Here is a 27,892-nt window from a genome sequence, read left to right on the forward strand (position 1 = left end):
AATGCTTATGTACTTGCTTATTAATTCTGACCATTGAATTAGAACAATTATCAAAAGTTCAACTGAAATGAAAACCAGGGCATAACAAAATATGTGATTATTTTGCTACGTGGCATTCACTCAACCAAATCTAAGCATTCTGAAGACTCATAATTTTTGAAATGGGACTAATTTCTCATAAGATTGTTCTGCTTTATAATTTCTTATATCAGACCAAGGAACTACCTAGTAATAATTAATATAGAAAAATCTCAAGTAAATTGAAAAGAGTGTGATCATACTGGCTTCACAATATAGACATACCGAACTTCACATTAGATTTGCCACTACGATTATATTCAGCATTCAACAGAAATGTGTGTTCTGATCATGATTATTTCAGGAAAAAAAACAGAAATCAAATCAATACCCATTTTGATAATGGATAAATGAGTTCCTCAATGACCTTAGATCTGAATCTGTAAATGCATTCACTCTCTGAAGAAGTTTCATTTAAAATGTTTACTCATTTTACACTATGTATAGCAGGAGGCAATATCTAAGAACATCTGGAATGCAGTTCTTCATTATAAATTAAATGACTAAAAGCTTCAAGTTTTCTAGGGAAGAACAGAAAGGCTTGAGAGTCAATTTCCTTATCTTGATCATTGAAAAAGTAGGAAAAATCATTGCTCACAGTTTCACTTGTTGCTGCTTTGAAAGACAAGTTAACTCATTTCTCAATCAGGATGCGCTGTTTTTGGTCTTAAATAGTTACTTTCCAATAGCTCACTACATTTGTAACAATACTGTTTCTTTTTTAGTCCTCATGATACATATTCTGCACAACTGTCTCTCATACCATTCTTAAATTCACCCATTCAGATTGTTTTCCACTTAAAAAAAATAGTGCATTTAAAATATCAGAATAAAAGTGTTCCTTTTAATCAGTAAAAAATGTAAATGTTCATTATAAGTTGAATTATCCCTAAAAAAATTATAGACCTGGTCTCCAAACCATTGTAAAATGTTACAGTATTGAATATATGTATATTATTGAGAAAAATACAGTATAGTCTGTAACTGAGTAGAATTTATGTGTGTGTATATGTGTGCATCTATTACCTATCTATGTATACACAAGTATATATGCAATATATGCTCATACTGATTACTATACCTCAATTAAATAAGTTTCAAATAATCTAGACACCAGAAGAAGTCAAATAAGTCCACCCTCTGAAATCAGACTAGTGGTTCTAAAACCTGAATATGAAGAAGCAGAAATTAGAGAGCTTGTTAGAATAGCTTACTGGATCCCAATTTGGGGATTTCTCATTCAATAGGTCTTGGGTGTGCCTATGTTGTTGGTTCAGGCATCACAGTCTGAGAACTGCTCTCGAAAAGTTTTTCAATTTTTTGAGAAATAAAAAATTTCAGTCCTTCCCCTAATTGTATTCCTAGGTAACAAGCAAGAATACTGTGTGCAGCTTTGCTTCACATTACATATCAAATACTTATGTTTTATATACTGTTTTTATATTTATATATGTCAATATTTACTTATCTTTGTTCAACATACTAAGTAATACAAACACATGTTATATAATCTCTGAGTTCTGAATATCCCTAAAATATTGGAGTCACTAATTCAGATTTTCACATACAAAAATAATTGCTGTTTATTTTTAAGATTTATTTATTTATTTACACAAGAACCGGGGGACAGGCCAGATGCATGGGAGGGTGAGAGGATTCACCAGAGACAGAGTGGGGAACAGAACAGGCAGACTGATGAAATACACTGCTGAGGGGAGCTGCGTGCGAGACAGAAGAGGACTGTGCACCATGTGGGACCCTTGCTGGCCAGCGGGGATCAAACTGGCACTGCAGAGGCTGCAGACAGCTTCACAGCGCTACGCTCAACCGCGGGCACCACCAGGGGAGGCCCGAATTTCTGTTTTTAACCAGTCATCTCTCTTTCTTAATACATTTAATTGTACTTGTAACCTTTTATTTCTTAAACTGCGTGATGGAAATTACTATGTGATAAGAGGTTTTTGAATATCTTAAATATTTTCTAGCTTAAGACCCAATCATATTTAAAGGTAGGAGGAAAGAAATGAAATAATCTACATTCCTTTTAAAATATCCTCTTCTTGGGCACCGCTGGTGGTGCAAGGAGTTAAAATGCAACCTATGAAGCTATCTGCAGATAGTGCAGCACAAGTTCCATCCCCGGCCAGGGAGCTACACACATGGTGCAGCACACCTCTCCTGACTCGCCTGCTGTTCTCCCCAGCAGTGTATTTCAATCTGCCTGTTCTGTTCCCCACTCTGTCTCTGGTGAATCCTCTCACCACCACCCCCACAACTCTGTCCTGTACCCCAGTTCTTATATGCATAAATAAATAAATCTTTGAAAAAAAATCCTCTTCTTTTGGCTAGCCAATCTTTAAAACTATTACATTATGAAAACATCCATCTTACCATTTCTTTTCTCTGGCAGTTACAGGGAAATATCTATCTATCTATCTATCTATCTATCTATCTATCTATCTATCTATCTATCTATCTATCTAAAAGGTGAATTAAAAAACCAAACAATATGAAATCATTAATTTAAGGTATCATAAATCTGAGTTCTCATAGAGAAAGCACAAAAGAATATATGAGGTGTAGCATGTTTTACCTTGGAAAACAATTTTTTTCCAGATCTATGTAGAAAACAAAAATATTATTGATTTTAATATTTTTATCTGTTAAAAAAGAATTTACTGAGTTTGAGATAAGCTGAACTGAGTAGGTATGATAAGTTTTGGTTTAATTTTATAATCAGACTATTTATAGTCATGCTTAAAATTTTGATATCTATGAATGAAGCTATACTAATTTATCTTTTCTGAAAAGTCATATAATGCAAAAGTTGATTAAATGTGAGAGCACTTGTTTGAACTGCAACAATTTCATGTTGCTCTCTAATTCCAAGCATCAGATGGAAAACAAATCTCTAAAAACTGTGATTATAGGATGATGTTCTTGCCTAACCACAAAGACTAGATTTTGGAAAGTCTAGGAGAATGAATCAAAGATTGAAGAATATATACCATTCTGAAAAAATAAGATTGGGGGATTGAGATCATAACTTAGTGTAAGGAAGACTTTCAAATAATATAAAATAGAATATATAATAATTTTAATATATGACATATTATGAAATGCCATTAAAATACAAATAGATTATACTAAATAATGATGATAATAATGGGTGTTATATCATTAATTTCTACTTGAGATGCCTTGATTTCACTTGCTGTTTTAGGATATTTTTCTTGACTGTTGCAACAAGATGTTTAAGATAGATTTTTGTGTTAAAAAATTTCACTTTGATTCTATGGGGACTCAGTCTGAGGGGGTGGGGGAAAGCAAATATTGTCTAAAAACTTTAAAAAATGATAAATGTTAAAATAAAAAATAAAAAATTCACTTTGAGGCATTCTTACATATTTTCTATCATCCAAGTATTCAATAGCTTTCTGTATTTATTATTCAAAAATGTTAATTACTATTTCTCTACCTTACTATCACTCTACAAATGAAGAGTAGGTTAGATCTTTGAAACGAGTAAGAGTTGTGACTTATTTTGGCTTTCCTAGCATTGTGACTGAGAAATATTTTTCTAACTATTTCTAAATACTTCTAAATATTTCTAAATACTTTTCTCTAACACGGTTATTTAGTGCTAGCACTACCACTTTTACATAAATCTGAGCTCATCTATATCAGACAACTTAATACACCCCTATCCTCTTTTTCTAATTCTATTAAGGCAATATATTTATTCTCTTCATTTGTCTTTGCCCTTTTCTATTGCCACCCCCCACTTCCTGGTTTTTATTTTATTCCTATTGCCAAAAAGAAATATTTAACATGATATTTAAATCATATACATAAAACAATCACATCTCTGATTGCAGGAAATATTTGCAAATATAAATATTAGAATGGAACAGAAGACAAATTACACATGTTGAAGGATTTCTTTTAATATTCCCTTATGTTTCCACAGGCTGTATTAATATCACTAAAAACATAAACCTAGAGCCTAAAATTAAAAAAAGCTAACCAAAATAAAAAATGACAATATATAATATTAGTGAAGGTTTTTCAGAACACTTCGTAGTAAGAATAAACCCTCTTTTAAATTTTCTCAAAAGTACATACATCAACAATTAGGAAATCCAGCCAACACCAGGCATTGGTGAAGTATGTTTTATAACCATATGCTATCCATTTTAGAAGCATTTCCAGAATGAAGACATAAGTAAATATCTTGTCAGCATACTCTAGGACAACCTTAATGGTCTTTTTCTTTTCAATATATATATCTTCAAAAGCCTGTAGAGAAAATATTCAGATTTTAATTCACATGAAATTTAAAGCTTATAATTCATGATAAAAATGGGAAATAAAATTATGATGGAGAAACCACTGAAACAGGACATTAATATGGGACAGCTGACTTTCTTCTGCCTTCCAGTTACCGTGTAACACTTACTTCTAGTCTTCTCACCAGTGCAGGCCACAGGTCATCAGAAATCAAGAGAAAATACAAAGATGAAATTATTTGACAGCCATTCAAAATGGTTGTCCTAATAATTTATGTCATTATTCTAAGGTTAGCTCCTTTTATAAATCTTTCTCACCATGCACTCTCCTTCACACTAGTATGATTTGGACCCTCTTCTTCAGCACAAGATGCTTGTGCAGTCCCAGGGCCTACCACCATGTCAAGAACACAGCAAGAGAATAGCAAAGGTCTGCTAAATGAATGAGTGCAATCACCTAATGGAGCAGCAGAAAATAGAGGATGGTTTCTTCCTCTGCATTTTATACCAAATTTCATCATTCTTTCAAAACTTCAGTTCCCCAAATCACTATATAGTCTATTAATGTTTCCAAGAACTTTTAGTAAATAACAATGATAGTGTGGTCATATTCATAAATGCCTTGGAAAACAGTATGAATGGTCTTTTCAAAGTTTTCTCATTTATTATTATTATATTTACATTATTATATTTTTATATAATATTTATATTACATTATATTATTATATTTTTTATTATTATATTTATTAAAAATATGTTGAAGTTCACATACCTTCCTACACCATGGTAATAAACTCCTTGTCTCAAACTTGGAATTTTCATATCTTCTGCCAATATTTATCAAGCGTAACAGGTTAACTTATTGTAAGTAAGGATAAAAGTAAATCCCAGATCCACCAAGACTATCTCTGAGGCTATTTTAAAATGTTCTGGAATATTTTGTTTTTAGTACAATGGAATTTCCAAAGCTTTCTCTAGCTGAAGATGGATTTCTATTGGCTTATCTCTGTTAGTTTCAGCAGGAAAGAAAAACAGGGAAGAAAGGGCTCAGGGAGTTTGTAACTCTCCCAGGTTCCCTCAGTCCTTATTGAAGGTGGTTGGTGTGTACAGAACGAGAAACTTGTCACATCCATCCTACAAATACAGTCTGTTTAGCCAGATAACACGCACAGTACTTCATAAGCTGACATTGCCGATCTTAGTCGCCATATCTCTGGGCACCACTATCTCCCTGTATTTGCTCTTCCTCTCATGACACTTTCAAAAGATTGGCAACTTTTCAATTCTAGAAAATATAATTCTCTTTATGCTTCCTTACCATATTATACATACCATTTTATACAGTCCACCTTGTTTGGTTAGAAAATTGTTATTAATCCTTTTAGATATTGCAAAGCATCATCTACCTTTCTGAAGTCTCAAGCAGAAAATTGTTCTCCTTGCTCCAGAGGTTTGTCATGTATACGCTGTACTTACAAACATACCCCATTTCTGTAATCACTTGTGCCTCTCTCTTCCTCAGTGTTCGCTGAGCAACTTGAGAAAAGTACCTGGATCTTATCCATCTGTGCATTTTGGGCAGCAAGAATAATACCTGCTATGTAGTAGTGCTCAGTAAATCTTTACTGAGCGAAACTAAGTTTCTCCTTGGTACTAACCATAGTGATTAAATTTTAGATAAAATAATCTGCCATGATTTTTTATCTTGCAACTCATTTATTTAAAAATGCTGACTTAATCAATTTATTGCTTTAAATGTCGGATCACTTACCAGTGCACCACTGCTGAGCAGGATCATGAGGACAATGAAGCTTTCAAACCAACTGTGTTCAACTATTTTGAAGCAGGTTTTCCTGATATTCCACCAAATCTTTCCTTTCCCTGATTCTATGTTAACTTGGCAGCATGGGAACCTCCGTACACAACCTGCCAAGAAAGGCATGCATGTAAAATCTTAATGTTTAGAGTAAAATGCACAAAGGAGATATAAAGCAAAGCTTTCCTTAGGATAGTTCCTCAGCCAAATGGTTTCTAACACCTATACCTGCAGCTTCACATAAATTCTCATTGGATGCTACCTTCTCTCACCTAACTCTCCATAGTGAGATTAATCAGTTGTTTCTAACTTAGAATGTATTTGTGTCTTCTTTACTTCCCCAATTTCTCACCAATCTCCACAGTGATTAAACCACTTACTTTTTCATTATTGCAATTCTAATATGGTGCTGATACAGGATGAACACTCAATAATTACTTGATATATTAATGATGAACTAAAACCTGAAGACAAAATATATTTTGGGGTCTTGTTTGCTAATGAATGACTTCTTCCATGTGGAGTTATATTTTTCTCAAGCTACCACTATACTAAAAAGTCCTTTGAAAAACATTATCCCAGGTAATATTAAGAAAATTAGTGAAAAATCTTAAAACCAAGCTCAAAAGAAACAGACCTTAATTAGGAGATGAAACTATTTTAAGTATTTTAAGAATAAATCCAAATACTAAAAACACTCAAGTCCTAGGTATAAAGCATACTACTGAGAAAAACGGAGCAACATTTTATTTAATATGCATAGTTTTTATTCATTTCTCCATTAAACATTTATTGAATATCTTCTATATACTCAGCTGTCTACATAGCTTCCTCTACATCATAAATTTATTTTTGGTTTTGGTTAGATAGATGATATAGAAATAAATGACTAAATTGGACAACTAAAAGGAATTTAGAGTTAAATTTAAAAAATTAGAGTTGATTAAAATATAAACAACCAGGATTGCTTTGAAGAAAAGAGAAAATGTAATTACATTCTTAAAAATTCTAGATGAAAAACCATTAGGAGAAAAAGAAAGCACTATTTAAATTTAATGGGGGGTGTAATAACCTATTTATTGAACATCTGCTATGCTTTTCTTTTTTTAAAATTGAATTAACACTGGTTTATAACATTATGAAATAACTCAGGTTTATAGACAAATATTGACTTTGTATATTAATCACCAAAAGTCTTTTAGATACTTGTTTTAGAAGTATGTAAGTTAGGTGCTTTAAAAAATAATTGCTTTTTGTAAAAAACATTTTATAAAAATGTTGAGCCTATTATTTCAGATCAGTATGTCTTGAAACAACAAAACTAGAATTCTCATGATGAACTAGACTTAAGACAATGTCTTCTTATAGCTTTTTCCATAATTATGAAGTGAAATTACTTTGTGGGTTCAATTAATACAGGTGTCTCCTAGGACTTTAATTTCCTGCTCCATAATATGTAAAAAGCTGTTTCCCCTCTGCTCTCCCACCCCACCCCACCCCCAGTCTCTGATTTTGTTATGATGGATATTTTGTGTTACTGTGCTTTCTCTCTGGAAGTTTTTAAGTTCCCAGAAAACTAAAGCTGTTTGTCATACTACTTCTTCATGCTTACAGTACTTGCTGTCGTTCTCTATAGCCCTTAAAATGCTACGTATAGTTGGCTTAAAACAGATGTAATCCCCCTAGAGTTTTAACATTTTCTAAGCACTTAATCATTATCTGAAAGGTTGAGTCATTGTGAATACTAGAATTTACACAATGACTGGATTAAAATACAGAGTGAATTTAAAATATACATGTCTTCATTTACACATTAATTATAGTTAACATGACTTTATATCTTAAAGAAATTGTCTTTATTATATTTAAAATAATACTTTATATATCAAATGTATTTAGTAAAGAAAGAATATTTTATAAAATTATATGGAAAGATATATTGGACTTCTACCCAATCTCTTTCAGGACAAAAGGAAATACCAGAAAGAGTAAAAACATTTAAGATAGATTTTTAATATTAACTTGATATTTGACACTGTAGAATTTATTTCAAATTAAAAACAAAGTCTCATCAGAACTCAATCTATCTGCCTCAAGTATAATTACCAGAGGATGAAGTTATCCCTTTGCTTAAGAAAATTTTACTATATGGAATTTATTTTCATTAGTCTTGAAGTTGAAGAGAAATATTACTTTTATGATTGAGGCAAGAAAAGGCACTATACATTTTAATTAGAAAAGTAAATATTTTATCTGAGATGAAGGCTCATAAATATTGCCCTTAGGATTTATCACACCTCAGAGAGTTTCCCTCTCTCATTTTGAGGCAGGAGTGTTCGACCTCCTGTCTGGCTTTTAGCAAAGGAATATCCCAAGTGATTTCCAACCTAGCTGGTTAGCAACGTTATCACACCTTCTTTTTAAAAAGGACTATTAATTAAATGTAAACATAAGAGAGAACCTCTCAAACATTTTAATGGGTCCCCATGGGTAAATGCTATTTCTTTTGGATGTTTTCATTAACTTGCTTCTCGTGATATATTACATAAAGTCTATACTGGGTTTCATCATATTAAACCAATGCTCTCAAAAAAGAAGTCACTTTTGTCTCCAAGACAAATTATCCATTAATAAAAATATATTAGCATTATTTGTATAATTGATGCAAACTTTGATTAGGAAAATCACTTCTTAAAAATTTCTAAATCCTCAAAAACAAATGCTTTATCCACATTTTCTTTGCCAAAAAAGGACAAATACAGGTACAAAGGAGTTGCTATTAAATTATTAAAGTTAGAATTGCCTATTATTTTATAGGGTGTTTACAAAATCAGAACATTTGGGGGGCAGAAGTTGGATTGGCTGACCTATCAAAGTAACAGAATATGTATTACTTTGAGGAAAGAAGGGTATCCTTCTTACACCCTAACCTGCTAAATATGTACATATGTACACATTTATCTGGGAAAGTGATGCTTTATATCACTACTTTACCTCTTACCAATCTTCAAGTCTGGGACTGGAATGCGGAAGGTGTTTAATGATTATTTGTTCTAATTATCCTAGAATTTTAGGTCAAAGTCATAAAATGGGTAGAAGAAATCTTGGTAGAATCTGTACAAATTTACATTTACCATGGTGCTAATCAATTTATTGAGACTCAGGCAACACATGCTATAAGCATTAAATGCCTTTAACAAGAACACTTTTAAAGGAAACCATGTGTTTTGTTTATGGTATGAATTTCAGCAAACAAAATTTCTGTCAATTTGGTGTCAGACTTGTTTGCTTCTCATATAAAATGGTATTTGACTTGCATTTAAACAAAACTTATGTACCTATTATAGTTTATAAATATCTTTATTCATTTTGTTTCCTGAATGACTGTTAAAAGGAACTGGTTGACAAAATCTTAGAAATGAAAGCAAATCAATGATTTTTACAAAAAAAATTAATGATCATTGTAAGCCCATGAGTAGACATTAAGTCTTTAGCATCATTGTAGTCATAGATTCTATATAAGACTGGTAACAAAATACTTCAAAAGAAAGAGGGAGAGTAGGAGGAAAAAGAAGATAGGCATTATACTAATTAACTTATAAGTATTATTTTTTAAAGTTAATCTCTTTTCAACTCTATGATATGGATGTGGTTACTATAACCCATCTTATAGATGAGCAATCTAAGGTATCAGATTTTAAAATGCGTTCAGTGTTTCAGAGAGAGTTGGCAGTAGAGCAAAACATTCATTTTTATCAGGCTTGAAAACCTGCGCTCTATTATTTCATTATACTCCAACTCTAGTTTTGTGTTTTTATTTAGATGACATAATACTTTCTCAGACAACAGTACATACTTTCCTAAGTCAAGTTCAAATAAAAAGTTTGAATGAAATTCCTGAACAATTCCAGTAGTAAGATGTTCAGTAAGGCAAAAAATAAAATGGAATGAAAGGACATACAGTTAGAAAAGGAATAGACTGAAGCCAAATACACAGGCTTCACACGCCATCATCCTACAGAACAATGATTCACAAATTTTAGTGTGAATTGGTTTCCTGAAAGACTTGAGGCCTCTCCCCAGAGCTTCTGATCAACTTGTAGTTTTTGTGATCAATCTGTAACTAGAAAGGTTAAGGCTAACTCAAAGTCTTTAGCTTGAAAGACAGGATTAAATCATAATGTCACAAAATGAGCTAAAGATTGGAAGAAGCTATAGATTACATGGGGGAGATATCACTAAAGTTTATTTGAAATGTATTAAACTTAAAATATTTAAAGACAATAGGAAAAGATGATCAATGGGGGGAGTTGTAAGCAGTACTAGAACTCAAGAATGAGGCGAAGGGTAAAAACAATGATTTAAGAGTCAACAACATAGAAATCATGATATAACATAGAAACACAGAAACCAGAGATATCACGATAAAACCCATGAGCATATAGGAAATGAAAAGAAGATAACCAGACATGAAGTGTTTGTCCAGGGATGTCATTATTTTAGGACGTGCATAAACAACAGTCACTAAAAGAAATGAGAAAATCAACTAAACTCTCAGAGATACAAAACAACAAAGGCAGATTCTAGTCTCTGAAACCAAGAAAGGATAAATGTTGAGACAGACTGCGGTCAAGTTTCTTGAGAGTTAGTGAGTACACTGAACTTTCAGAAAAGGGCAGCAGGACCACTACCCAAGTATTCTAGTGGTCCCATGGTGTTGGGCATGAGTTAAGGATTTTAAGTGAGAAGTATGAACAAGCAACAGTAGCAGGGTGCTTTTCACATTACGTATACAATGTAACATACATTATGTATAACACAGTGCCATTGTAAATTAGGACTAGTGGATTATCATGGGTGTGCAAACTGAAGCTTAGAAAGCTGCAGTGATTTGCCCTTAATCATAGACACATGGCTGGATCAGCATGAAATGGAGTCTTTTGACTTTTTGCTAAACAACCCCCAGGAAATAATAAGTTTTAAGGCATAATTCAAAGCACTAATAAATGAATGCAAATTAAGTTCTTAATTTTTTCTTACCATCTGTAAAACAGGCCTCTGGCTCATCTGGATTTACAGGTTCAGCCTCTGCTTCTTCTCCTTCTCCAGGTAAAGGGTTATCAACTGTGCTGCACTCAGAGGAACTTGATCGGTTTGGTCTCTAAAAAGTAAGTTACCACCCCACCAGATAGTTCATTTAGAGTTCATTCAAATCTTGCATTTAAGCCATATTTAATAATCAGAGTCATGCAGAGTATTATGAAAAAAGATTAACAAGTGATGGCCATAAAAAACATACAAACACAAATTGAGGTCAAGTACCCTTCCAATGTATTTATGCTTGATCTTTCTATCTAAACATGCTGTGAAATATAAATTTATTTCTTTCATTATGTTAACAAGGAAGTACTTTGAATTAACATAAAGTGATGTTTTGATGTGAACATTTGCAAAATATTTGCTACATTTTATTCTGTTTTTAATATAAATTTGTGTGTAACAATTATTACTTGAGGTCAACCAAAACATAAAATGCCAATTGCCAATGCTTGATAATTGAAAGGTCAGATCTGACTGTTGGCAGAAAAAAATCTTGTTGATACTTAAAATTTATAAAAAGAAATTAATATAAAGTGAAATTCAAACATGTTCCTTCTATTATCTCTTAGTTGTAAGAATATATATCAGGATGATATATATAGAAGACATTTCAAGACTAAAAAGTCAAATATTGTCTTGGAGTCAAACTGTCGAAGATCATAGTAAAGATCTCATTCAACAGCACCCATTTTAGTCATACAAATTCAGAATATAATAGAAAAGATCATACAGTATTATTTAAAATGTCAACAAATAGTGGATACCAAAGTGAATGCCACATGCAAACTCTGGAACAGACTCGATGAAATTAAACATGGCAGACTAAAATATGAGAGGAATGAATTTTCATTATGATCACATACTGATCATAACAAATCAAGGTTTTCCCACCTAGAATTTTATGATCAAACATGTTTACACACATACACATACACAGAAATTTTTAGAAAAAATACATACAGCAATTGTAGCAAAACTCCATCAAATTTTCCTAATATTGTTTTCTAAGCAGCACTTTAAAGGAAGAGTTCATTTTTCATTCTCATTTGCTAAACAACATGTGAATATTGAAAACTACTAGTTATTACAGTAAAAACTTCTCTTATTGAAATTACAGATTTAATTAAAAATATAATAGTTCAAACAAATGCAAGTACCAAAAATGAGAAAATACTCATTTTAGTTAAATTGATTGTTTTGATATTATAAATATGTCACTTTGTAACTTTCATGTGGACTTTATCTTTAATAAATATTGAAATATACTTTTGTCTAGTACTTCTTTACTTATCAAGAAAGATAATCTTTTTATCTTTGGCAGTCTACATATAAAGTGTAAAGACAGAGCCAAATATCAGCATTAAGAATAAAAGAATGCTACAGTTAGTATCCCTGCCTCCCTATTAAATATGATATTGACTATAGGTACTTCATAAAATTTTTTTAAAGCTTTATTTATTTATTTATACAAGCACTGGGTACAGTCAGAGGCGCGGGAGGGTGAGAGAATTCACCAGAGCCAGAGCGGAGAGTAGAACAGGCAGAGTGACGAAGTACACTGCTGAGGGGACCAGCGGGCGGCAGGAGAGGTCTGCGCGCCATGTGGGACTCTCGCCCGGTCGCCGGGGATCAACCGGCCCTGCAGAGGCTGCGGGCAGCTCCGCAACCCAGCGCTCAACCGCTGTGCCACTGGGGAGGCCCACTTTATAAAAGTTTATCCTTTAAATTTATACAGTTGATTAAAAAATGTTAAATATAATAGCATATAGCTAAAAATAAAAACCCCCTTCATGCTACCCTGATTCTATCCCTTTGTGATAACTACTATACAGGATATACAAATACACACATATGCAAATTGTATATGCTATTTTTCCATATTCTTCAATTATCCATAATACACTGAAGTAGTACTGAAATATGTCTAATCTTTTTTTTTTTGAAATATGTCTAATCTTGATTATAAACTATTGTGGGTATCTAGGAAGTCTCTTTCAATTATTGAAAATATGATCAAATTAAAAGCTTCTTTATTCTTTGTGGTCTTCTTTTAATTGCCTGAAAGTGTGTTTTCTATATCATTTCATATTAAATATAGGTGTCATATATGAAATTGTCTTAAGCTAGTCACTTATAAATTTATTACTGACATTTCCTGAGATAAGCATTCACATTGCAATGCTATTTCATACTACTATGAATAGTAGCTAATACTAATTGACCATTTATTATTTCTAGAAGTATGAAGTGAGGTTGTCCAAAAACTTGATAATCTGGACACTTAAAAGCAGAAAACCATCAAATATATGACATCATTTTAGAAAACATAGAACTCAACAAAAACCTAAACCCCAAAGACATATAATGAGATATAAATCAAAATTACCTCAATAAAAAAAATTACAGAGGATGGTTGGTGTTGAAAACTTTCCAAAGATTTTAAATTTAAAGTACACACAATGTAGTGTGCTTCATGCAACAAAAAATTTTCTTTGAGGAGTCAAACCTAGAATAGTTATTAACTTGAGCATCAAAACAGAGGATAACAGAAGGTTGAGCAAAGCAAATCAAAAGGAAAAGATGGGCATAAATGAGCAGAAAATTAAGGGAGACATTAGTGATAAACTAAGTTCCAATGTATGTCAATAAACTCAAAGGACACTTTAGAGGGGGCATTCTGCAGATAGCTACTATACTGTGGGACAGAGTTCAGTGTTTTCCAACTTCACCCTTCTCTTATGGGATAACTTGAATTTTAAATAATCTTTTACTGGTATAGAAAGAAAATATGATCTCATGCCCCTTGCAACTGTTAGGGAGTTGCCTATTTATTTGTTTTGTGGGATTTAGCCTTCTTGGGTAAATGCAAACATTATCATTTATAGCCTTTTAAAAATTGGAAATCACCAAAGATATTACTATTTGTGTCTTTCATCCAGAGTATAATGATATTTAGTTTCTTTACAAGTTTTAGCTTTAGGGACCCCTCAAAGTCCCCCCAGTCCTTTTCGGTTCTTGCTGAAATTCCTATCTCTGTTAAGATTCCTTTAAAAATGTAACGTCCTGAGTGAAAAGTACTACAATATTCTCCATCAATGGAAAATTCAGTAGTATTTGCCAATGTTATTAGATTTAAATTTTACTTCCACTTAATTTAGCAGAAAAATTCTCTATTTACTAGTTACAATAAACTCTTGGCTCACATTATAATTATGGGCAACTAAAACACCAGCATTTTTTCAAATACAGATCAAGTAAACAGACTTTTTCATTTCCTGGAGTTCTTTGTTTATTGCTACCAGAGAAACTGTGTAGGCTTTCTGGGAACAGCTGCTTATTCAGCAGGAAATCCACTTAACAGTTCCATCACAGGGTCAATGTGATATGCTGGTGAAATAATGAGGTCATCTCTCAGTAACCACCAGGGAAATTCAAAATAAAACCAACAGTTTTACTGAGAGTTCTTAATTTTCCGAGAACCTTCTAACTAGGACATTTTCTATCCAATAACATGACAAATTATGTGAATAAAAGATAGGGTCTTGAATACAAAATCAAACAAACAAATGCAACAGCATTTAGCCTTATAAGAAGGTTGAACAGGCCATGCATTACTCAGCCAGATTCTGCGGTATCATTGTGGAATTTATTTCTGATGAAAGGAAAGCAGTTATCAATCAGGTCTTGGAATGAAAAGCGATCGAACTATTAAAGGGTTTTTGTGTGCTAACACAAAACTGATATTGCACAGAACAGATATTTCAGTAGCTGGAATACAGTGGGTCAAATCCAAATGTATGTTTTAAAACCTTTGAAGCAAACATTTAGAAGCATTACTAGCACCTGCTAGAAAATTGCAAAAACTAGGTCAATTAGGATCAGAACATAGGCAAATGATGGCAAAAGTAAGGTAAAAGCACAGACTCTAACACTCAAGTTTGTTAAATATTATTTATATTCAAAAATTAGAAAAAGCTAGCTGTACATTTGAGTAATTTCTGTTATCTCCTGAAACTACCTACAATTAGAAAGCAAAAGACTAATTCCAATGAATGGAACAATGACCAGTATTTTAAAAATGTGGATTTAAAATTTGAAAATATAATGCAAGTAAAAATTAGCAGTTAAAACATCTTTCCTAATTTTATGTAGGCAACTTCTGCCAAAGGAAGTGACATATTTCAAGTAATTTGTCATAACTGATATATATCTACAGATTTTTTTTTTTTATCAGAAGGACCATTCATTAATATACACTTCGTGTTTTCTAACATGGCTAAAAAATGCTAACAAAAATTTAGGAATTCAAAGAATAGTTTGCCTGTTTTTCTAATGTCTTTTACTGAGGAGGACTCTTAAAATTAACTTCAAATAAAACAGGACAATAATATATGTCTTTTAAAACCTGAAAGTTTTAGCATTATTAACCCTAGAGAGTATCAACCTCAGGATAAAGTTTTGCTTTCATCATTGCACAATGGAAAACAATAATACAAACATCCCAATATGATAGATAAATAAAAGGTAGGAAATGGATTATAAAAAAAGGCAAGATTCTCATTAACATGGATTTCCCCCCAAAGAACATGTCAGTTATTCAACAAGTTATGCTAAAATTAAGATATTACATCTGAGTTGTAATTTTCTTTTATACCTGTTAGAAATATTATATATATTTCTAATTTTAAGGGAAGTGTTTTTATCTTACTGATAGATTTTTCCATGTAAATTTCTTATTTTCTTGAGGCTACTCTGTATGTGTATATATCTGAGGGAGCTGATGTAGATGTGTGTGTGTAGATATATCAGAAGCTTACTCTCATGAGTGCATAATATTGCTTCTGGAATGAAAATAAGCATTTCAAGCACATATAACTCATTCACTCATAGGCAGGGCCTGTTAATTTTTAACTGATGTATTTTTTTATAATCAAACATTACTTACTGAAATGATTATAGCAATAAAGGCCTAGTTATCATTGTGTTTAAAATCACCTTATAAAGTTTTCCTGGAAACTAGATACTTTGATTGTCCCCAACTTTCTAGATGTATACTCAGAAAGCAGCTTAACTGTCTGAGACTTAATTTCTTTAAATGTTAACAGAATGGTCCTTTTTGGTTCTGAGATTTTATGCTTATGCCTGAAATATTTCTCCCATAAAAATTCTTAATAGTTTCAATTTGACTTTTTAAATATGACTTTTTCCAACTTTGAGATATAATTGTTATGTAACATTGGGTAAGTGTAAAGTATACAGTATAATGATTTGGTACATATGGTGAAATGTTTACCAAATAAGGTTAATTAACATATACATCATCCCACATAATTACCATTTTTTTGTTGCAGTTGTTGCTATGGTGAGAATATTAAAAATCTACTCTCAAAGCAATAAATGTGACATATAATATGTTATACATTTATACATATATAGATAAAATAGGGAGGCAAAATTCAAATTAAATGTTGCTCCATGATTCATGCCACCTTCTATAGCTTACTTTTATAATCCATCCAGTAAAAATCTATGTATCATGCATTTGAAATCACCTAAAAACATGAAGATATATCAAGGAAGTCATTAAGGGAATCACAAAAAATGATGAAATTGCCCCAGTAACATGCTGTGATATCATCTATGGCACAATTTTGTGTTTCTACTTTCGCAATGGGTCAGGCAGAAAGATTTTGTAGCTGAACAGCATGCATGACACTGAAAAAAAATATCATATATGTATGATTTTTTTTTTAAGGTAACCTGTTTATAAGTGGCCACATATGTCTCTGCCTGGTTAAAACCACAGAGTTGCATCTTGATTGATCCAATTTGTTTTTACCCCTGTGAGAAGTAAAAAGGTCAGGTACTGAAGTTTAGAAATATAGCATGATGAGTCACGTGATCTAAAAATGTCTTACATACTTGTAAGCAGAAATTAGTTATATGCTTGAAAACACATGCTACATGCTCAATGCAAAGCAGTATTATTGAAACATATTAATTCTATTAAATATTAAACGTTGACTAAAAAGTCCTGCTATATAATTCTATTATTTTGGAGATTAATTTAAATACTATAAAGTGCTAAGGAACTCTTTTGCTCTTCATAAGAGCTATTTTAAAATATCCTCCTGACTGCAAATCTAAGGGACCCAGAGAGGTAAGATGGGAAGTAGGAAATAAAAAGGGAAGCCCCATAGACTATGGTGGAGGATTACTGGTGCACTTGTTGGGCATGGTATTATACAGACAATTGGAGAGGTGTGCACCTATGTGCCCTAAACATGCAGTGTTATGAGCAAATGTTACTTCAATAAAATAAACTAATATTAAGTGATTCTCAATGTTGGAGTGGGTTAAGAATAATGTAGTTTTTAAAAGCATATGCAAAATTTAGTATTTCTTGATTTACTTTTTAATTGTCACATTTAATTTTGACATTTCAAAAGAACTTTAGGAAAGGGATCTTTTCAAATTGATCAAAATAGAACAAAAATATTAATTTGAATATGTCAGACAAAAATTTCATTGTTTTTTGACAAATGAGCAAATACAATAAAGATGAAAGATTTTCAAATAGTTTGGAAACAATCTGCAAAAAAGAATAGTTGAAGTAAATTTCTATAGAATTTTTTATATTTTAAGAACCCGTGCATAAAATATGGAATCTAATGTCAGTTTCCCATAAAGGTTTAGCTATAAACATTCTCTATATTCTGCCTCTTTGAGGAAAAATCTTTATAAACAGTTTAAAGTGTATCTAAATGGCCTTTGAATATCACACATGGGACCAGAGAAAACTGCGAGGAGTGGAAGTACTAATACCTTAAAATTATCATCAAATCTCTCAGTTAAGCTGATCAAAAATGCTATCATCAAAAAAGGTATTGCTAAACATAAAAAACTAGGCTCAAAAGTGTGTCTCCCGGGTCTGTCGTCACCCAGTCTTACTACCTAACATAATCATAGTTTCAACCTCCCTGAAAAGTATATTTGTAAATCAACCTGGAGCTTCCTTGTCACACTAATGAGGTAATCTGCATGATAATCTTATTGTTAATAAAATGACAATTCAAGCTCTTAAAAAAAATTCTACACATAGTCCTGATAAGAAAATGATTAAGACCACCATATGGTAAAAAGACATCAATATTTAGCCTTGATAACTGCAAATATTCAAACAATGCTTTATCAAATCCATAAAAGAAGAACATTTCATAACAAGTTAACACACTTGTTTTTCCAGAGATGAATAACTGAGTAAACAAATGAATGGAAAGATAAATGAACAAGTAATTAGGTGAATACTGTTTTTTCCTTTGCCTGGAATTTCCTTCTCCACCATAATCACCCAATGAAATGAACATCATTTAGAGTCAGGCTAAAGTTGTTCCACTTTTCATGTGCTTTCAACCTGATATCCTCAGTAGACTGGTTCATTATCTGTTGTGGAATGTGCTATATTACCATGGCAGACTATAAACTAATAAATTAGCATTAAGGAAATTAGAGGCTGAATATGAATCAGCAAATGTACAATATCATTATAAAATTTGATCCTGAATTGCAATATTATATGACCATAACAGAAATTAATTATACTGCTGCTCACTCCCTTGCCTTATGATGTTATGTGGCATGGTGATAAAAAAACTTGGAGTTTGAATTTTTAAAAACTCCCAGAAATATCAGTGTCTAAACAGTTTCATTTCTTAATCCTTTAGCATCTTAGTCATCTGTAAATAATTAATAATATCCACTATCTCAGGTTGTCTCAAGGAAGAAAATTATATAATGTATATAAAAATGGCTAATGTATATATTTTTCTTTGTTCTCTTTGATGCTTTCTTCTTTTGTGTTCACCTCTCAGGTGCTGAATCATCACTTGTCCTATGATTTTTTTTTAAGATGTATTTACTTATGCATATAAGAACTGGGGTACAGGCCAGAGGTGCAGGGGAGTAAGATGATTCACCAGAAACAGAGTGGGGAGCAGAACAGACCGACTGACTGAAATACACTGCTGAGAGGAGCAGCGGGTGAGACAGGAGAGGTCTGCTGTGCCATGTGGGTAGCTCCCTGGTTGGCCAGGATTAAACTTATGCTGCAGAGGCTGCGGATAGCTTCATAGTGCTGTGCTTAAACCCTTGCGCCACCAGGGAGGCCCTGTCCAATCATTTTCTGTTGTCTCTGTAGTGTAAAGATGCTAAGGTACACTGCCCAGATCTTTTAGGCAAGTCACTCATTCCTCCAGGAATGTTGGCAGCTGAAGTCTCAAGGCAAGTCCCTCAATGGGAATTGTTATGCAGAGGGGAACTGTCTTATCCAGGGTTTCACTTCCTCCACTGGAAGGGCAGGGGAAGAGCTTGCATTTGTTAGGGAGGTGGAGTTGGTGATCTCAATCAGCGAGTGACAAACTTCACCCCTACCTCCACACTTTTGACATCTGATTACAACTCCCAGCATGCTATGAATCTGTCTCTTCCTAAAAGAGGGGGGAAGTGGATGGAGAACTGCTGAGAACTAAGAGCAGAGCTGAGAGGCCATACTGACCCTGAAAAGACCAAAACCAGGCGGTCCTCCTCCTTTTTTACTTGGAACAGGCAGTGTGGACCTGCTTCTCTCTTCAAATAGGTTTCAACCATCATCTTCACCTTGGATGGATTATCCAACTTGGATGGTAATTTTGAATTTCAGGTCTCTCTGAACCATAGTTTCTGGTTTCTTTAAGTGTTTCTCCTCAAAGATAGGAGGCTAGTTCTACTCTTTTTCATTTAAGATGGTACCAGACAAAGACCTTTAGCCTATATGCTCTGTAAAAGTGAGTGCACTCATATCATGTTTTCTAGTGTCTTCCATGGCATACATATAGTAACAACCAGGAGCTTAGTAAATGTGAGGGGAACACACGGATAGCAATAGTGCATAGAAAATGTACTTGGGTGGAGTCCTTTGAAATTTTTATTCCACAATGATCAAAGTGAATGAGGGGTTCATATGGGCTTTGTTTCCCTATGGAACTTGAAGCTTTGCATAAATGTGTTTGCAGTGTTTTAATCTGCACCCGGGAAGGTGAGAAGTTGAAGCAAAATATAAAGGTTTTGTTGCAGTATTTTTTCCTAGTACCTCAGCAACAGTGTCATCATAATCTTGACAGAGTGTTTCAAGACTCTAAAGAACAATTAAGTAAAGCTAAGTATCTGCACTGACCTGAGAAGGAATAAATGGGGGCTCCTTCTGTGAGGAGATTTTACCCAGAATGTTGAACTCTGCTGAGAATGTGAACAAAATCACTTAAGCCTGCCTTCGTAAGTAAGTTAGATTTGTCAAAAGAGCAGTAAAAATGGAATTGGGGATTTATTTACAGTGCATTTTAGTTTCTCTGAAAGCTGTAAGAGTTTATACCACTTCAAATATCATATGAGGCCATTATGTTTTAAAATATCTAGAAAAATAAAGTGGATAAATTTAATGTTTTTCTCAGAAACTTGCATAAACTTTCAAAATCAATGTTTTAATTCTTTTAAAATGCCTTTAGTTTTCTCATTTTTAAAACAGAGAATTTGTAATAAATGAAAGCAAAGGGACTCTTTACCCTCTAAGAAGGAACTCTCAGCTTTATTCTTTTTTTTATTTTTTTTTATATAGACGCATGTTTTACTTATTTATTTATTTGTTTGTTTTGTTTATACATGCACTGGGTACAGTCAGAAGCGCGGGAGGGTGAGAGAATTCACCAGAGCCAGAGCGGGGAGCAGAGCAGGCAGAAGGACCGAAGCACACTGCTGAGGGGAGCAGCGGGCGGCAGGAGAGGTCTGCGCGCCATGTGGGACCCTCCTCCAGTGGCCGGGGAGCAGCCGGGGATCGAACCGGCGCCACAGAGGCTGCGGGCAGCTTCGCAAGACAGCGCTTAACCGCTGCGCCACCAGGGAGGCCCGGAACTCTCAGCTTTAATAAAGAAGTTATTTAGAATTTTAGAGCTTTCAATTTTGAGGCTTGGCAGGATTTAAAAAATATATACATTTTAAGGATTTAGTTAAGCAAGATGCCAGTCAGATTAAATTATTGCAGTTGGGTGATTTTTTTTTTTTTTCTTAAGCAACTTTTAGCATAGTACCTGGAGCTTAGCAGATCTCAATAAATATATATTGAATGAATGGGCACATTGCATGCTTCACTTTTGGCTAATAATGAAGTGGCACTTTGCTGATAGTAGTAAATTTCTGTGCAGTATGTTTTTAATGTTTGCTGTGTGCTTAGAGGGCTGCATTGTGCCAACAGAGAAGGCTGATACTGAGGGAGCATCAGCTGTGTTTGCATTCTGAGGAGCAGTGACACAGGGCTTATTTTCATGGCAGCACTCTCTTGATCATAAAACTGACTCTTATCTCCAGTGAGATGCTGATGTTCTGTTGTTTCCTCAGCACTGTTTAAGATATTTTACCCAACACTTTACTTGAATTCATCTCTTCCCTCATTTTATGTAAGGGGTTTTATTGTAAAATATTTGACTTTATTCTGGAATAAATCTCAACTTTTAGATGATAGTGTTAATGATTAATTCAATAATAAAATAGTTAACATTTTCTAATTGTGAGTAAAGTTCTTTGCTCTTCCTGAGTTGGTATTCTTAGTTAGAAAGTGAAATACTAAATGAGCATATCTAGAAGATTCCCTTTAACATGTAATAATTCAAACTACAAAGAATAAGAATGTTGCCAGCAACTAAGGAAATCCATGTAAGATTAGGCACAGGCTATGAGCAAGGAAAAACAACCAGGTAAGAAATAATTTCTCCCAAATATTAAAACATAAGAAGTGTTTTGGATATTCTACCAAGCTATCAAAATTCCTTAACACCTAGAATTCCAACTTTATTCCAAAAGACTGCCAGATTAGGATTTTACAACTCTAACTCTTGTTAACATAGAGTAAAACCAACTACTGTTCCTACTGTATGTGGAATCTGATTTTCTACCTTCAAACTTAAAAAGCCATACATTTTGAATTTGGAAGCTAGTCCTTCTTTCATGGAAAGGTTTAAAAACTAAAAAATATTTTATTCTTTACTTTGTCATCATGGAAAAAATATCTTTGGCTTCTTAGAAATATATATTCAAAATTTATTTGAATTTTGAACATATTTACTTATGTTTTAAGTAAATATTTAAGTAAATATTGAGCATTTACTGTGTACCTAACACTGGCATATGGCCAGTACACACACTCACACATGGCTTATTCCAAATCCATTATAAATTCATGGAAGCAAGCCTTCATATAGGAGCAAGCAGTTAGAAAACATTTAATAAATACCTTTCAAATACATTCAAATGTAACCTAATGACAGGAAATATATTTGAAAGTGATATCTTGAAACTTTAAAGAGATGCCATAAAATGATTTCTCATAAAATTTACTTATGGTTATTATATCCCCTATTAATAAAAGTATAGTTTAATGCATTGAACACATGCAACAAGATGTGGCGAAAGATACAAAAATTTTTAATGAAAGGGTTGCTTCTCTCAGTGAGTTTACAGTTGTGGAATATGCTATCTTACCATGGTAGATTATAACAATTTCTCAAAAAAAAATTAAAAGGCTATATAATAAATGCAAAAGATTTAAATTTTGTGGGTTCAAAATGAGTAGCAATCATACCTGTTTGGGGAGAAATTAGGAAGGATGCAATAGCTACTACTTTTGAGCAGTTTGGGTGCTGTTCTAAGCATTCTTTTTTTTTTTTTTTGAAAGATTAATTAATTAATTAATTAATTTATACAAGCACTGGGTACAGTCAGAAGTGCGGGAGGGTGACGGGTGACAGAATTCACCAGAGCTAGAGCGGGGAGCAGACCAGGCAGACTGACGAAGTACACTGCTGAGGGGAGTAGTGGGCGGCAGGAGAGGTCTGTGTGCCATGTGGGACCTTTGCCGGCAGCTGGGGATCGAACCGGTGCTGCAGAGGCTGTGGACAGCTTTGCAGCCCAGCGCTCAACCGCTGCGCCATCAGGGGAGGCCCCTGTTCTTACATTCTTACATGTGTTAATTCACATAATCCTCACCCAACCCTATGATATTGGGGTAATAGTTTTACACACAGGGAAGGTGAGGGCTACATCTTCAAAGATGTGTATCACATTTTGACCAAAGAAGGAAATCTCAAGTAAAGTCATGCAGATAGTTGACTGTGGCTCAGAAGGAAATCAGCTTGGACAAGGAGCAGGGGAATGCTTCCAGGTAAGTACTTGGAGAAAACTGATCAAAGCTGGTCAAGCCCTAGTGTGAAATCTTACACTGGTCTGTAATTCAGGAGACTTGGGAGACGTAAGACACTTCTAAGGAGAGACTTGTTTACAATGGAGCCCAAGTAAAATTTATCAAGTAAGTGGACTACAGTAGATAGGAAATGGAGGCAGCAGTTGGGACTTACACCTTGGAATGATTTAGGCAAGAAGTAGTAAAAGCAAAGACAAAGATGAAAAGGAGCTGTGGATCCATCAGATACTGGAAGGAAACTGACGTTAGGACTGGTAACAAGCAGGATGAAGGAAGAGCAGACTCAAAGATACCTAGTTCTCTCAAATACACCTAAGCAGGATTAACTAAATTATTAAGAACCAGCATAATCTTACCAGATGAATCTTCAGAAAGTTGTGTATAGACTCACTACCAGCCACATGCTATATTAGAATTTATGACAGCAAAAATCTGAAATTTTGATTGATTTTATACCAATTCATAAGATGAAACAAAGTATATTAAACAATCTTACCCCTTTGCTATATTCACTATCTGTGTCACTGCTTAGTTCTTCAGTATTCATATTTTCCAAATCAGATTCCCCAGGGGCAATTGGCACTGTTACCGTCAGGCTGGCATTATGAATAAATGATTGACAATCACTTTCTTCCATGAAGTATCTGTCCATGCTGCTTTCAAAACCACTGGTTTTATCTTTGTCCTTGTGGAAATTCTGATCTTTGCTCATTTCAGCAAGTGTGCGGTTGGAGATAGAGTTTTCCTTTGTATTATTTGGATCTTTTGCTTGTTTTATCTCTTTGGAAACCTTTGGTTTTTTGAAAAATGCTTTTAGAATAAATTCATGTAAGGTTTGCTTCACATAATTTATTCCCTTCTTGATTCTGGCCACAGCAATCTGGAGGTTGTTTGCATCAGTGTCTTCTTCAATTGCTGTAAGGTTGTCTGAACTAAATGAGCTCAGTAATAAAGCCAGAAATAGGTTCAGGACCTATATCAGGGTGGGGATAGTGTGTGGCAAAATAGGGAGAACAAAAAAAAAAAAAAGAAAAAGAAAAAGAAAATAAGCACAATGTTCTGAAATACAGGTTAAAAGCCAAACCAAAATGAGCAGCCTTACACTTCTTCACACATTGATAAGAATATGTGATGTCTGGGAAGCAGAGGTCAGCCGTATCCATGAAGTATCATGCGAAGCAAAGAGAATGCTCCACCACCATTATCACTGTGTCATTTCCAACCCCATTTCTGCAGCAGGAGTTCCTTGGTCAAATTCCCTACTATGAGACTAAAAAGTCATCCTAACATTCACCTATGTTTACTATTTAGTTACCTTAAAAAATAAGTAGAACGAGAAAATTTTGACTAGTGTCTGTAGCACTGCAGTAACGTAGGCCAAGATTCATGCTCACTTTTCCCAAAAGATAAAATGCCATTTGTCATAACAAATGGAATATATAATACTTGCAGAGCTCCTACTAATAAAATATTCTGTTCAAGAAATTGTGCCAGGTTCCAACTTAATGAAGCTTTTAAAGCACATAAAAGGACCTGCCCATTGAACCCAACTGAAATGAAGTAATGGCAGTTTGATTGGATGGCTTCATTGCCAACCATTTGACCCTGGTAGAGAATAAAAGAGGTCAGGACAATGCCTAGCCTTGAAGCAAAATTTTGTTTGTGTGCTGTCTGAGGTAGGAGTCCTGATGAACTCAAAAGTGCTAAAAAAAAGAATTTTGATGGAGGGTTGAAAATATGTAAAATGTATTTAATTACTTTATATGGAAAATAATATTATTGTTAAATAATCTTGTTAATGAACAAGACTATTGAATTACTTTCTTGTAAACTTTCTTCACGACCAAATACATCCACATGATATTAAAAGAATAAAAATTAGATCAAGTAAGGGGAAGAGACTCACCCCTGATTTTGGTCACACCTAAAACATTTTCTTAGAGATTTAAGTAGAAGAGAATAGGTCAAAACTTTCTATATCAATAAATCTAGATGAAGAGGACTACTTGGTTGGGGGAGAGGAGGTCGAGGGAGGAGATAATCACAGAAAACAACTTTGATGACTCACTTAAGGAATTCTAAAGTTTTATCTTCACTTTGATCTTTACTGCCCATGAGAAAATACATTTCACAATGAATTGTTTGATATGTGCATTTTAATAGTTATGTTGACGATAAGTCAAATTAATTTTACTGCTTTAGCCTCCTTAATCAATGCAAGTGTTAACAGACTTTTAAAAAAAAATTTCATTAGCTTTATTTCCAGATTTATTGAGATGTAATTAACATATAACATCGTGTAGGTTTGAGGTATACAATATAACAGCTTGATATACATTGTTATTGCAAATGATTATTTCAATAGAGTTAGCTAATGCCTCTATCATGCCACATAATTAACATTTTTTAAATAATTTAAGATCTACTTTCTTGGGAACTTTCAAGTGCATAATATAGTATATATATATATGTATAGTATATATATGTATATGGTATAATACAATATATATCAACATATAATATGGCAGTATTCACCATCATCACCATGGTCCCAGAACTTATCCATATTTTAAATGGAAACCTGTACTCTTTGACCAACATCTCCCCATCTCCTGCACCCCAGACTCTAAACACTATCATTCTGGTCTCTGTTTCCATGAGTTCATCTTTTTTTAGATTCCACATATTTCAATAATATGCTTCTGATATATCACTTCTTCACTGAGGATAAATACTACAATAACTCCCATTCCTTAAAAAATTAAAACAACTAATAATTTATCATAATCTACTGGCTATCACAAAGAAACATGAATTCCACACTGTATCATGTACCCATCATCATGTTAAGCAGGGAAAGAAATATTGGGTTGTCAGAAAAGTCATGATGTATTCTTTCTATGTTTTTTCAAGCAAATATGTGCCATGACTTTTCCGACAACCCAATATTAACGTATATTTGATCAAAGACTCATACTGATAAATGTTTGTCACCAGTTTCCTATTGAAGCCATTAGCATACTAAAATCTTCTATTTTTCTAAACTATACTTTTACTGTTATGGTTTTAAACCTTTTCATTAATTGGCAGTAAAGTGACCTAAGTAATAAATAAGAGTGGAAAAAAAGATATGTTAACATATAGCTGTAATATATGGAAAACCATATCAGAAATATAATTTTTTGTTTCTTTTCAGATTTTAATTCTATATCATTAATAATTTCTTAGTCAAGTGATGGTCATCAACTTTATCAATCACGCTTTTGGTTTTCATTATCACTATTGAATAATTAATAAATGTCACATAAATCACTCATGACCAATTCTACATGAATTAAACACTTGCCAATACATCCCATTTATTTTTAATTATAAATTTATATTGCTTTTTAAAGTAATCCCTCACTCTCATACCTATGCTCATGTTTAAATATACTATGTTAATATTCTTTGAAAACCCACTGAAAAGCCTCCCTTGAGTTACCATTTAGAACTTTCCAAGTAGCAACAGCATTTTATTTTTACCTTGCAGCTAGTATTTTCTATTTTTTCCTTTTCTGATAATATTTGCATACTACTTTTCTCTATTGTAAAAGACTGTAAGCAACTTGAAGACTGATTACTTCATAAGTATTTTTTTTCCCAATGGCCTCACAATACCTAAATACATTACCTTTCAGAGAAAATGCATAAAAATACTTAAATGAATGATCTGAGATAGTCTAAGGAATCCCTCTCATTTTACATATAAAATTTAAAATATTTGTGACCACTGACTTGTTTTGACTCCCTATTTGTTATAAAGAGTTACATTTCCATATTTTTTTGTTGAAAAATTTTGTACAAGGAAATATACAGATAAATCCCTTTATGGGACCTGACAAGTGCAAAAGTTAAACTCTGAAGAACTACTCAGAAAATAGGCATTTCATTTCATATTGAAAGGTATTTGTGAAGTCTATATAAAACTAGAAAAAGTTTTACGAAAACTTCCAGGTTATCAAGAATTACAGAATTGAAACTCAGTCAATACTTTGTGCAGTTTGGACTGCATAATTTACTTCATGTATATCTGACCATTTAATGGCACCAAACAGTGCCATTTATTATGTGACTTATTGGATGTAGACATCTGTTCTAGGTTCTGAATTACTTTTGCCATGGAGGCCTTTTGAAAGGATAAAATAGAAACTGCTTCTCCAGTTAGTGGGATTTGAACCACAACCTGGAATACCTGATGAGGAATACAATGTATGGCAGAGCCAACATGGTAGCTTTGAAAAATCAAAGTGGGTGAGTAATAGAACATTCTACCTGGATTTTCTC

At 33.2% G+C, this 27,892-nt stretch overlaps 1 protein-coding gene across 1 annotated transcript in view; it reads right to left on the bottom strand.

The window, feature by feature from the left end:
- Positions 1 to 27,892, bottom strand: part of SCN9A (sodium voltage-gated channel alpha subunit 9) — a gene marked incomplete at both ends in the record, with an annotated part of 73,606 nt that overhangs the window by 13,611 nt on the left and 32,103 nt on the right. Inside the window, 4 exons of the mRNA XM_084257828.1 lie at positions 4,204 to 4,377; positions 6,139 to 6,293; positions 11,224 to 11,344; positions 24,063 to 24,539. Of these exons, the coding sequence (XP_084113954.1) occupies positions 4,204 to 4,377; positions 6,139 to 6,293; positions 11,224 to 11,344; positions 24,063 to 24,539 (927 nt within the window). The remainder of the gene's footprint in view (positions 1 to 4,203; positions 4,378 to 6,138; positions 6,294 to 11,223; positions 11,345 to 24,062; positions 24,540 to 27,892) is intronic.

The sequence above is a fragment of the Talpa europaea genome, assembly GCF_964194135.1.
Source record: "Talpa europaea genome assembly, chromosome: 1".
In the NCBI taxonomy this organism is placed as follows: domain Eukaryota; kingdom Metazoa; phylum Chordata; class Mammalia; order Eulipotyphla; family Talpidae; genus Talpa; species Talpa europaea.